Source organism: Dendropsophus ebraccatus, chromosome 9, assembly GCF_027789765.1.
Source record: "Dendropsophus ebraccatus isolate aDenEbr1 chromosome 9, aDenEbr1.pat, whole genome shotgun sequence".
Classification (NCBI taxonomy): Eukaryota; Metazoa; Chordata; class Amphibia; order Anura; family Hylidae; genus Dendropsophus; species Dendropsophus ebraccatus.
In genome coordinates, this window is record NC_091462.1 from 116,021,995 (window position 1) to 116,035,910 (window position 13,916).

At 46.7% G+C, this 13,916-nt stretch overlaps 1 protein-coding gene across 9 annotated transcripts in view; it reads left to right on the forward strand.

Annotated features, from left to right (window-relative positions):
• The window catches only part of LOC138801627 (interferon-induced very large GTPase 1-like), an 80,579-nt gene that overhangs the window by 4,858 nt on the left and 61,805 nt on the right, over positions 1-13,916 (forward strand). For 3 of the 9 annotated variants that reach the window (XM_069984645.1, XM_069984653.1, XM_069984654.1), the window contains exons 1-3: positions 2,248-2,287; positions 5,977-6,064; positions 13,681-13,745. In XM_069984645.1, coding sequence (XP_069840746.1) covers positions 13,730-13,745 — 16 coding nt within the window. In that variant the 5' untranslated portion in view covers positions 2,248-2,287; positions 5,977-6,064; positions 13,681-13,729. Of the gene's footprint in view, positions 1-1,900; positions 2,012-2,247; positions 2,322-2,374; positions 2,445-5,976; positions 6,065-13,680; positions 13,746-13,916 lie in introns of those variants that run through there. The other 6 variants (XM_069984651.1, XM_069984646.1, XM_069984647.1 and 3 more) reach the window with 5 other exon arrangements.

Here is a 13,916-nt window from a genome sequence, read left to right on the forward strand (position 1 = left end):
CCCGTAGGTGATAAAATAAAAGCGTTATACGAAACACAATGGGTCACTTAATATCAATAGTAAAACAGTAGAAAAGTTATATGAACTGCATATCGCTTTATTCAGACTGTCCTATAGAATAAAGATATCATGTCAGTTTTACCATAAAGTGCATTACATAAACATGGAACCCCCCAAAAATGTGCGGAATTGCAAAGATATTTTGTAATGATATTTTGGGGGTTTCAGTCATTATTTTTATGGTAGATTGAAAGCCGCCATTACAAAGTACAGCTGTTCCTGAAAAAAACAAGCCCTCACAGGGCCCTGTATCTGGAAAAATAAAGTGTTTTAGCTCTTAGAAGCAAGGAGGAAAAAATGAAAAAGCCCAGTCCTTAAGGGATTAAAGTGACCCTGTCACCCCCTTTGTGCATTCTGACATCTCTACACAGGTGTAATGGGTAAATTTAGCGGTTTTCATACCTTATTTTATATCATACGTTCATGGTGCTTGTTCAAGTATAAAGTGATCTTTTATCAACTGCAGATTATGTTAAGTGGGCCCCGCCCCCTCGCCGGCCATTGGTACAGGCTGGCCTAAAGGTCTAGGCCCCACCCCCTCTAGGTCGGCCCACCAATGGCCGCCAAGGGGCGGGACCAACTGTGGCATTGTGGGCGGGGCTAAGTGGTGCTAATGTCGCGAGGCCCCGCCCACTTAACACAATCTGCAGTTGATAAAAGATGACTTTTTACTTGAACAAGCACCATGACGTATGATATAAAATAAGGTATGAAAACCGCTAAATTTACCCTTTACACCTGTGTAGAGATGTCTGAATGCAAAAAGGAGGGGACATTTAATTGTCACTTTAACCCATAGACGCACTAGGACGTTATAGTACGTCCTGGCAGGAGGTTACTTTCCGCACCAGGACGTACTATAACTTCCCGGCTCCCGGTGCTCACTGTTTACACAAACAGTGACCGGGAGCCAAAACCAAACTGTCAGCTGATAGCTGACAGTTTAGTGTAGCTGCCTCTGGACCCCCTGAAGGGGTCCAGCACCAGCGATCACCGGCATCAGTGGATCGGTAACGATCCACTGATGCCGGTGAAACAAGTAGTAAACCCCCGGTCCCGGTCTCTGCCGAGTTCCGGCATGCGGGGGAAGCTGCTGCCGCGCCATTCCCGCCCCCCTGTGTCCCCCCCGTCATGTCCGCCGATCCATGTCTCCCCCTCCGTGTCCGCCGATCCATGTCTCCCCCTCCGTGTCCGCCGATCCATGTCTCCCCCTCCGTGTCCGCCGATCCATGTCTCCCCCTCCGTGTCCGCCGATACTTGTCACCCCCGCTGTGTCCTCCGTTCTTCCCTCCCCCGCATCCCCTAATCCTGTCGCTGAACCCACGCCCCTGGATCCCCCCTTGTGCCGGCCATACCCATGCTGCTCCCGATCGCCACCGTCGCTGCTGTGCCGGAGGGTCACAGCAGATGTCTCCTTCCCCTTCCTCCTCGCTGAACTGGCTCCCCGGATCCCGGAGCTCAGAGTGAGAGCCAGTGCTGCGAGGAGGAGGGGAAAGGAGCGATCTCTGCTCTGACCCCCCTCCTGCTGCAGCAGCATGTACCAGCGTCTGATCACAGAGCTGCCAATCATAGTATCTGATTGTGGCAGAGCATGGATGCAGGCTCTGATTCCTCACTTTGTGAGGGATCAGAGCCTGCATCCATATAGTGTAAAACACACACACATATATAAAAAAAAATACCCCCTCCCCTGTGATCTCCCAGTAATAAGAGAGATCTTAGTTAGTGTCTGTCAGTCAGCGTCCGTTAGTTAGTGTCAGTCAGCGTCCGTTAGTAAGCGTCAATGTCAGTGTCCATTAGTAAGCGTCAGTGTCAGCGTCCGTTAGTAAGCGTCAGTGTCAGCGTCCGTTAGTAAGCGTCAGTGTCAGCGTCCGTTAGTAAGCGTCAATGTCAATCAGCGTCCGTTGGTAAGAGTCAATCAGCGCCCCTTAGTAAGGATCAGTCAGCGTCAGTAAGTGTCAGTGTCCGTCAGTACGAATCAGTCAGCATCCGGTAGTAAGCTTCAGTCAGCGTCCATCCAAAAAACTCAGTCAGTGTCCATCAGTAAGCGTCATTCACTGTCCGTCAGTCAGCGCCCATTAGCAGGTGTCAGTAAGCGTCAGTTACCTTCTGTAAGTGTCAGCATCACTCAGCGTCTGTTAGTAAGAGTCAGTTAGTGTCCGTTACTGAGCATCAATCAGCGTCCGTTAGTAATCGTCAGTCAGCATCCGTTAGTCAGTCAGCATCTGTAAGTAAGCGTCAGTCAGTGTCCATTAGTAAGAGTGAGTAAGCTTCAGTCAGTGTCCGTTAGTGTCAGTAAACGTCTGTGCACACACAGACATAGGTGCTCCTTCTCTTCTGAGCCCTGTTGTGCGCCCTTACAATACTTCACGTCCACTAATGGGGTACTTCTGTGCTCAGGAGAAATTGCTTTGCTTTTTGAAATTTGAAAAATTAGGGGTTTCACCAATGTATAAGTATGAAAAATGTGATTTTTCATTTTCACTGCTCACTTTTGCAAAAACTGTAAAAAACCTGTAGGGTACCAAATGCCCACTGTACCCCTTGTTACATTCCTTAAAGGGTGTAGTTTTCAAAATGGCATCACTTGTGGGGGGTTTCTACTGTGTCGGCACTAGGGAGGGGGCTCTGTAACTGTAAAATGGTCTCCTACATTTATTCCAGCCAAATCCACACTTCAAAATTTAAAGGGTGCTCCTTCTCTTCTGAGCCATGTTGTGCGCCCGCACAACACTTTATGTCCACAAATGGGGTATTTGTAAAAACTGCAGATTCAGAGGAATGTTTTATTGCATTTCACTTTTTATAGATGTGCGGTATGAAAGAAATAGGATTGAATTGAAATATCTGCCAAGAAAATGGAAATTTTTACTTTTCACACTTACTTTGCAGTTATTCCTGTGAAATGCCTAAAGGGTTAAAAACTTTTTTAAATGTCAATTTGAATACTTTAAAGGGTGAAGAGTTAAAAATGGGGTGAATTATGGGGGTTTCTACTATCCAGGCCTTTAGAATATTCTCCAAAACTGAACTGGTCCCTAAAGAAATTCAGAGTTTAAATTTTCACAAAAATTTAGAAAATTGCTACTAAACAATAACGGCCTCTAAAATCCTAAAAAAGTTAAAGCATGTTCACCAAATGCTGCCAACATAAAGTAGACATGTTATAGATATGAATTAATCAATCATTTATGTGGTAGAACTATCTTCCTTATTGGCAGAGACTTTCAAATTTAGAGAAATGCAATTTTTTTTAAAATTTTCACATCATTTTGGAGTTTTTCACAAAAAAAGTTAAAAGGTATCGGCCCAAATGTACCACTAACATAAAGTGGAACATGTCACGAAAAAACAATCTTGGAACCACAAGGATCGGTAAAAGCATTCCAGAGTTATCAATACATAAATTGAAACATGTCATATTTGAAAAATTTGGCTGTGTCATAAACACCAAAACTGGCTGTGTCCCCTAAGGGTTAAAGTAGTAAAATAATAGAAAAGCAATGTAAATATGGAGATGGTTATAATTAGACACTACATAAAAGTACGGCCGTTGTTGACATCGGCAACAATGGCCGTACTTTGTATGGTATGGAACACTGCCTTTACTGCTATTTGATCCCGGCCTGAGCATATACACATCGTATACGCTCTGGCCGGGATCCCATACAGCGCCGCAAAGAACCGACATGTCAGTTTTCTGCGGCCCAATTCACAGATTGTGGAAACTTCACGCTAGACCTTAAGCAGCTTGGATTGGGTCTCTCCACTCTTCCTCCAGCAGCTTGGATTGTGCCTCTCCACTCTTCCTCCAGCAGCTTGGATTGGGCCTCTCCACTCTTCCTCCAGCAGCTTGGATTGGGCCTCTCCACTCTTCCTCCAGCAGCTTGGATTGTGCCTCTCCACTCTTCCTCCAGCAGCTTGGATTGGGCCTCTCCACTCTTCCTCCTCCAGCAGCTTGGATTGGGCCTCTCCACTCTTCCTCCAGCAGCTTGGATTGGGCCTCTCCACTCTTCCTCCTCCAGCAGTTTGGATTGGGCCTCTCCACTCTTCCTCCAGCAGCTTGGATTGGGCCTCTCCACTCTTCCTCCAGCAGCTTGGATTGGGCCTCTCCACTCTTCCTCCATCAGCTTGGATTGGGCCTCTCCACTCTTCCTCCATCAGCTTGGATTGGGCCTCTCCACTCTTCCTCCAGCAGCTTGGATTGGGCCTCTCCACTCTTCCTCCACCAGCTTGGATTGGGCCTCTCCACTCTTCCTCCAGCAGCTTGGATTGGGCCTCTCCACTCTTCCTCCAGCAGTTTGGATTGGGCCTCTCCACTCTTCCTCCAGCAGCTTGGATTGGGCCTCTCCACTCTTCCTCCAGCAGCTTGGATTGGGCCTCTCCACTCTTCCTCCAGACTCTGCGACTGAAATTTCCAAATGAAATGCAAAATTTACTTCCATCTGAGATTAGCCCCTTGGACCACTGATCAGCAGTTCAGTCCAGTTCTTCTTTTCCTTGGCCCAGATAAGACGCTTCTGGCCTTGTTTATTGGTCAGGAGTGACACATGGGATGCAACACTTGTAGCCCATGTCCTGCAGACGTCTGAATGTGCTTGTGGCTTTTGAAGCACTGACTCCAGCAGCAGGCCACTCTGTGAATCTCTCCCATGGCATTGAATGGCATTTTCATACAAACCTGTAAGACTGCAGTTCTCCCGGTTGCTTGTGCACCTTTTTCTACATTGACTACGCGGGTAGCGGAGAAGACGCGCAGACACCGGGAACAGGGCCCAGGTGAGTTGACTTTTTTTTCTATTTAAATGTTTGCCCCATACGGTGGGGATGCGGCCATTTTTTAGCCCCCCCACTGTATGGGGCGACCATACCCGGCATATAAGACGACCCCCGAATTCTGAGAAGACTTTTCGGGGTTAAAAAATCGCCTTACACGCCTGAAAATACGGTATATATGTATACCTCTCCCATATGTATATACAGTAATATCCTCTTATATTATTATATACAGTATATATGATGATAATAATAGGGGACAGGTATTTGTGATGGTATTATATGCATATATGAGGGTACAATATACATATGAGAGGGGTATATATAAGGGTATTATATACATATTAGAAGGGTATATATGAGAGTATTATATACATATGAAAGGGTATATATATATACAGGTATTATATACATATTAGAGGGGTAAATATATGGATATATTATACAGCTCTCCTGGCATCATACGCATTGGGGGGAGGGGGGGGGCAAACAGTTTTTTGCTATGCTGTCTATATAAGTCTGCTATATACCCGGTTGCATCCGGAAGAGACTGTTGCTACCAGTTACCTCAGTTACAATAAATTTGTAACCACCGCTGTTACTGAACCCTGGCATTGGTGTCCGTTATCTGGTGCCCCGACTAGGTACAGCGAGGAATCGCATGCCCAGTATACCGCATAGTACCGCAGACCGGCCTACAGCTGTGCCACCCTCGTGCCAGTACCGTGACAACTCTATAGCCTGCAGCTGCCCAGTTACTGCCTGCTAGTAACACCTGCACTGCGGAGTGACCCTCACGGGTCAGGGCATCGCATTTGTATATTAGTGTATATATGAGTGTATAGATGTGGGTATATATGAGGTTATATATTAGTGTATACATATTAGTGTATATAGGAGTTTATATATTAGTGTATATCTAAGGGTAAATATATGGGGTATATACGAGGTGTGTACTGTGTGTATCTGTGATTTAGTAACAGTTTATCTTATCTTGCTTGGAGCAAAGTATCAGTACAGGTATCTATATACACTCCAGGACGGACCCTGTAATAACAGTCTATAGATCACACTATAAGGAAGTGCATTTTATTACACTATTTTTCACTATGATGTTTTCCTTATTGCTTTGTCCTTTAGTCGTTCACCTGATCTTTTATATATGAGATGTATATAGGATGTAACAGTGAAGATGTGGTGACTCCAGCGCACACCTGGCAGGGAGAAGGTAGGATACGCTGAATCACTCCTTTCTAGACCACATTGCATAGAACTCCTTTATATTGTCGTACACTTTGTACTGTTTTCCTTTATTATGTATAGAATGAGAACGCCTCACTTTGTTTTTGTTTTAAAACCAATTTCTAGTTAATAAAGCTCAAAGTGCACAGATTATTCTACAATAGTGCGTGCCATGGACAGTCATGTCACCCACAGGGGTGCAGGGCCGTCTTTCCCACTGGGCAGGGTAGGCCCATAACTCACAGGGGCCCCCTGGAGCGATTAATTGTAAATAAAATGAAACAGGTCTTTTTTTTCAGGCACAAGCTGCTTGGAAGGTCCTGGAAGGGTATCACACAGCACAGAGCACAGGTCCTGGAAGGGTATCACACAGCACAGAGCACAGGTCCTGGAAGGGTATCACACAGCACAGAGCACAGGTCCTGGAGGGGTATCACACAGCACAGGTCCTGGAAGGGTATCACACAGCACAGGTCCTGGAAGGGTATCACACAGCACAGAGCACAGGTCCTGGAAGGGTATCACAGAGCACAGGTCCTGGAAGTTGATCACACAGCACAGAGCACAGGTCCTGGAAGTGTATCACACAGCACAGGTTCTGGAAGGGTATCACACAGCACAGAGCATAGGTCCTGGAAGGGTATCACACAGCACAGGTTCTGGAAGGGTATTACACAGCACAGAGCACAGGTCCTGGAAGGGTATCACACAGCACAGAGCATAGGTCCTGGAAGGGTATCACACAGCACAGAGCACAGGTCCTGGAAGGGTATCACACAGAACAGAGCACAGGTCCTGGGAGTGTATCACACAGCACAAAGCACAGGTCCTGGAAGGGTATCACACAGCACAGGTCCTGTTAGGGTATCACACAGCACAGAGCACAGGTCCTTGGAGTGTATCAGACAGCACAGGTCCTGGAAGTGTATCACACAGTACAGATCACAGGTCCTGAAAGGGTATCAAACAGCACAGAGCACAGGTCCTGGAAGTACACAAAGAAAGAAAGGCGGCACTACTGGTGCATATAACTGTATGTGTAACCAATAGCGGGGGCTGCCAAAATCGGCCACACCGGGGGTGCTCACTAACAGGCACAGTCCATCCAAAATTTCAAAGAACAAAGAATAAAGTAGTTGCACTCACCCACGACGTCTTCTAAAAACCTTTAGTTTATTTCAGCAAATGGACATAGTGTGGACATAGATGTGAGCAAACGCTACGTGAACGGAGTGGTGACAGCCTGCTTCACGCTCTACGGACCTCCTCAGGTCCTGGAAGTGTATCATGCAGCACAAAGCACAGGTCCTGGGGGCGCTCTTATCAGGACATGTGTGTCTAGTAGTGGTGGTGTTGCAGAGTACAGGACAGGTGTGTCTAGTGGTGGTGGTCAGGGGCTGGCTGGCAAATTTTAGCCCGGGGGGCAAGTACACAGCACTGGCCCATGAGTAGCAGGCTGGCGGCCCATCCTTAAAGGACCACTCTGGCCTCTAACCTCTTACCTATAACATCTTTGGTCCTTCCAGTCATTTGTGACCAAATATCCTACTGTGCCCTGTGAAAGGGTCAGAACTCACTTTCCTGTATAAGTCTATGGGGCGGCTCAGTGATGACACAGAACGGTCCCATAGACAGATGCTAGGAAAGCTGGGTGACCTACTGAGTACAAGATGCTGGAAAGCTGGGTGACCTCCATCATACTGAGTATAAGATGCTGGGAAAGCTGGGTGACCTCCATGATACTGAGTATAAGATGCTGGAAAGCTGGGTGACCTCCATCATACTGAGTATAGGATGGTGGGAAAGCTGGGTGACCTCCATTATACTGAGTATAGGATGGTGGGAAAGCTGGGTGACCTCTATCATACTGAGTATAAGATGGTGGGAAAGCTGGGTGACCTCCATGATACTGAGTATAAGATGCTGTGAAAGCTGGGTGACCTCCATTATACTGAGCATAGGATGGTGGGAAAGCTGGGTGACCCCCGTCATACTGAGTATAAGATGGTGGGAAAGCTGGGTAACCTCCATCATACTGACTACAAGATACTGGGAAAGCTGAGTGACCTCCATCATATTTAGTATAAGATGCTGGGAAAGCTGGGTGACCTCCATCCTACTGAGTATAAGATGGTGGAAAAGCTGGTGACCCCCATAATACTGTGTACAAGATGCTGGAAAGCTGGGTGACCTCCATCATACTAAGTATAAGATGGTGGAAAAGCTGGTGACCCCCATAAAACTGTGTACAAGATGCTGGAAGGCTGGGTGACCTCCATCATACTGAGTATAAGATGGTGGGAAAGCTGGGTGACCTCCATCATTCTGAGTATAAGATGGTGGGAAAGCTGGGTGACCTCCATCATTCTGAGTATAAGATGGTGGGAAAGCTGGGTGACCTCCATCATACTGAGTACAAGATGGTGGGAAAGCTGGGTGACCTCCATTATACTGAGGATAAGATGGTGGGAAAGCTGGGTGACCTCCATTATACTGACTACTACGCAAGATGCTGGGAAAGCTGCCTGACCCTCATTATACTGACTACTACGCAAGATGCTGGGAAAGCTGGGGTTACTGTATTTTTACAATAGTTTATATCACTCGATGTACTTCTGTATATATGTCTCCTCTATGTACTCCTGTGTAGGTCTCCTCTTGTATATATGTATCATCTATATACTTCTGTATATACGTCTCCTCTATGTACTGCTGTATATATGTATCCTCTATGTCCTCCTGTATATATGCCTCCTCTATGTACTCCTGTATATATATGTATACTCTATGTACTCTTGTATATATATATATGTATCCTCTATGTACTACTGTATATATGCCTCCCCCTGTATATATGTATCCTCTATGTACTGCTGTATATATGCCTCCCCCTGTATATATGTATCCTCTATGTACTGCTGTATACATGTATCCTCTATTTACTGCTGTATATATGTACCCACTATGTACTCCTGTATATATGTATCCTCTATGCCCTCCTGTATATATGTATCCTCTATGTAGCAGGGACACATGCAGGCAGGGGCATTTCCGGATAAGCGAGGGGGGGGGGGGGTAGCGGGACATCCATCTAGGTAGAGTGTAGTAGTGGAGGTATAGTGGATAATGGGTGTAGTAGTACAGGTAAAGATGAGGGGTGAGGTAGTACAGGTATAGATATGGGGGGTATTAGTAATACTGATGAGGGGGATTAGTAGTACAGGTATAGATGTGGGCTGTAGTAGTACAGGTATAGATGAGGGGTGTAGTAGAAGTAGTAGTAGTAGTACAGGTAAAGATGAGGGGTGTAGTAGGAATAAAGGTATAGATGAGAGGTGACAGGGGCATACTGGGGGAAACTGGGGCAGCTGGGGATGACTGGGAGAGCTGGGGGTGTACGGGGCAAACTGGGGGGTGAGTGGGGCAGCTGGGGGTGACTGAGGGGGACTGGGGCAAACTGGGGTTGACTTAAGCGGGACTGGGGCAGTTGGAGTTGACTGAATGAGGACTAGGGCAGACTGGGGGTGACTGAAGGGGGACTGGGGCAGACTTGGGCGACTGAGGGGGGACTGGGCAGACTGTGGATGACTGAGAGGAACTGGGGCAGACTGGGGTGACTGAGGGGGACTGGGCAGACTGTGGATGACTGGGGGGAACGGGGATGACTCTAGGGGGACTGGGGCAGCTGGGGGTGACAGAGGGGGACTGAGGCAGACTGGGGGTGACTCTAGAGGGATTGGGCAGCTGGGGGTGATTGGGGCAGGAGTGCACATATCCCTCCTCCTCTCACCCCGGCACACAGGTTCCCCTCCCGGCCACACGTGCAGGTCCCCGGTCTCTGAAGCAGGCCACAGGGACTGTAGAGGTGATAGCGTCACTGCCATTACTGGAGCTGTACAGCGGGATCGGGGGATGCAGATCCCGCTGTTCAGCTCCAGGACCCGAAGCAACGTTATCACCACTACAGTCCCTGCAGCCTCCTCCAGAGACCGGGGACCTGCACGTGTGGCCGGGAGGGGAGCAGGACGTGATATGTATAGCTGGGGTAGGTCAGTCGCGGCTCTGTTAGGCGGACTGCCGACCGCCCTGCACCTCACCTCCGGCCCAACACTCCACGCACCGCCGCCCGCCATGCACCTCACCTCCGCGCCGCCTGCTTGACCTGCACCTCTTGCTCGGCCGCCAACCCGTCACTCTACGCTGCTCCACCTGCAATGATTTTTTGTGAAAATTGAATTTACGGTTTTAATCGAAATTGATTCTAACCTTCTGGGCAAATTAATTTGATTAATCGCCCAGCCCTAACTCCTCTGTATGTCTCCTCCTGTATATATGTATCCTCTATGCACCCCTGTATATATGTCTCCTCCTGTATATATGTATCCTCTGTATGTCTCCTCCTGTATATATGTATCCTCTATGTACCCCTGTATATATGTCTCCTCCTGTATATATGTATCCTCTGTATGTCTCCTCCTGTATATATGTCTCCTCCTGTATGTATGTATCCTCTATGCACCCCTGTATATATGTCTCCTCCTGTATATATGTATCCTCTGTATGTCTCCTCCTGTATATATGTATCCTCTATGCACCCCTGTATATATGTCTCCTCCTGTATATATGTATCCTCTGTATGTCTCCTCCTGTATATATGTCTCCTCCTGTATGTATGTATCCTCTATGTACCCCTGTATATATGTCTCCTCCTGTATATATGTATCCTTTGTATGTCTCCTCCTGTATATAAGTCTCCTCCTGTATATATGTATCCTCTATGTACCCCTGTATATATGTCTCCTCCTGTATATATGTATCCTCTGTATGTCTCCTCCTGTATATATGTATCCTCTATGTACCCCTGTATATATGTCTCCTCCTGTATATATGTATCCTCTGTATGTCTCCTCCTGTATATATGTCTCCTCCTGTATGTATGTATCCTCTATGTACCCCTGTATATATGTCTCCTCCTGTATATATGTATCCTTTGTATGTCTCCTCCTGTATATAAGTCTCCTCCTGTATATATGTATCCTCTATGTACCCCTGTATATATGTCTCCTCCTGTATATATGTATCCTCTGTATGTCTCCTCCTGTATATATGTATCCTCTATGTACCCCTGTATATATGTCTCCTCCTGTATATATGTATCCTCTGTATGTCTCCTCCTGTATGTATGTATCCTCTATGTACCCCTGTATATATGTCTCCTCCTGTATATATGTATCCTCTGTATGTCTCCTCCTGTATGTATGTATCCTCTATGTACCCCTGTATATATGTCTCCTCCTGTATATATGTATCCTCTGTATGTCTCCTCCTGTATATATGTCTCCTCCTGTATGTATGTATCCTCTATGTACCCCTGTATATATGTCTCCTCCTGTATATATGTATCCTCTGTATGTCTCCTCCTGTATATATGTCTCCTCCTGTATGTATGTATCCTCTATGTACCCCTGTATATATGTCTCCTCCTGTATAGATGTATCCTCTATGTACCCCTGGTAAAGTCCAAGGTTGGAACAGCGGAACCTCCCAGGGATGCACAGTCTCCGTCAGGTGGGCCCACACCTGATACTCAATAGCGAAAAAGAAATGGTGTGGAGACAGCATCCATCCAGTGAAAAAATATTTTTACTTTATTTTAAGCCATTGCATATAAAAAGATTACCGACGTTTCGGCTCTAACACTCCTGAGCCTTTCTTAAGTGTTAGAGCCGAAACGTCGGTAATCTTTTTATATGCAATGGCTTAAAATAAAGTAAAAATATTTTTTCACTGGATGGATGCTGTCTCCACACCATTTCTTTTTCTCTATGTACCCCTGTATATGTCTCCTCCTGTATATATGTATCCTATATGTACCCCTGTATATATGTATCCTCCTGTACATATGTATCCTCTATGTACCCCTGTATATATGTCTCCTCCTGTATATATGTATCCTCTATGTACCCCTCTGTATGTCTCCTCCTGTATATATGTATCCTCTATATACTCCTCAGTATGTCTCCTCTTGTATATATGTATCCTCTATATACTCCTCTGTATGTCTCCTCCTGTACATATGTATCCTCTATGTACCCCTCTATATGTCTCCTCCTGTGTAGGTCTCCTGTATATATGTATCCTCCTGTATATATGTATCCTCCTGTGTAGGTCTCCTGTATATATGTATCCTCCTGTATATATGTCTCCTCCTGTATATATGTATCCTCCTGTGTAGGTCTCCTGTATATATGTATCCTCCTGTATATATGTCTCCTCCTGTATATATGTATCCTCTATATACTCCTCAGTATGTCTCCTCTTGTATATATGTATCCTCTATATACTCCTCTGTATGTCTCCTCCTGTATATATGTATCCTCCTGTGTAGGTCTCCTGTATATATGTATCCTCCTGTGTAGGTCTCCTGTATATATGTATCCTCTATGTCAGGGAGGGGGAACCTTGGCTCTTCAGCTGTTGCAAAACTACAACTCCCATCATCCATGGACAGCCTATGGCTCTCCAGCTATGATGGGAGTTGTAGTTTTGCAGCAGCTGGAGGGCCTTGGTTCCCTCCCCCTGCCCTATGGCCTGCTGTGTAGATCTCCTCCTGTGTAGGTACCTTGCTTCCTGCAGACACCATCTTCTCGGTCTTCAGGCTCTTCTAGCCCAGTTGCAGAAGAACCAGCTGGGAGGAGAGAGCGGCCTCTGGTGGCCGGAGGAAGATACTGCGTACAGCAGTTTGCTTTTTACCATAAGCCTCTTAGGCTTATAGAAAGCATAGTGGCCATACAGGGGGCGGGGCTTACCGGCATGGGGGGCGGGGCTTCAGCGTCCGCTTCCATCACAGTCCGGATCCACCACAGCCACAGGTAAATATGACTGAAGAGGGCGGGGCTGTAAGCAGGGGAGGCGGGGCACTGAGGACTCCAGCCAGCTGTCAGCAGCCATGCGGCCCTGACAGCTGGGGGAAGACCGGCCCGGGGGGCATGTGCCCCCCTGCCCCCCGGCCCAGCCCGCCCCTGGTGGTGGTGTTACAGTGTACAGGACAGGTATGTCTAGTGGTGGTGTTGTTACAATGTACAGGACAGGTGTGTCTAGTGGTGGTGGTGTTACAATGTACAGGACAGGTGTGTCTAGTGGTGGTGGTGTTACAGTGTACAGAGCAGGTGTGTCTAGTGGTGGTGTTACAGTGTACAGGACAGGTGTGTCTAGTGGTGGTGGTGTTACAGTGTACAGAGCAGGTGTGTCTAGTGGTGGTGTTACAGTGTACAGGGCAGGTGTGTTTAGTGGTGGTGGTGTTACAGTGTACAGAGCAGGTGTGTCTAGTGGTGATGGTGTTACAGTGTACAGAGCAGGTGTGTCTAGTGGTGTTACAGTGTACAGGACAGGTGTGTAGTGGTGGTGTTGTTACAATGTACAGGACAGGTGTGTCTAGTGGTGGTGTTACAATGTACAGGGCAGTCATGTCTGTTATGGATGCGGCTGCGACCCATAGCTTATGATAAAGATGTACCCTTCTTGCAGAATAATAATCTTGGTTGTGGTCTGGAATACTGGGAATTACATAATTTACTGATTTTTGTGAAATATTTTCTTCAGGTCGTTCCTGAGATACAGAACGTCATCTTAAAAGCTTTACCGGATCACCATGGCCGGCAGACAAGGTAGGACACTTGCTGATACGGCCTCACTTCTTATTTGAAGGGTACAGTGCTATTCTATTCTCCTTGTTAAGATTTCTGTCTCTTCTTTGCTGCAGTTATGGATGATATATAACAGACTTACACACAAATAAATCTGAATTATAAAGTACAAGAAATCCCATAATCTTCATA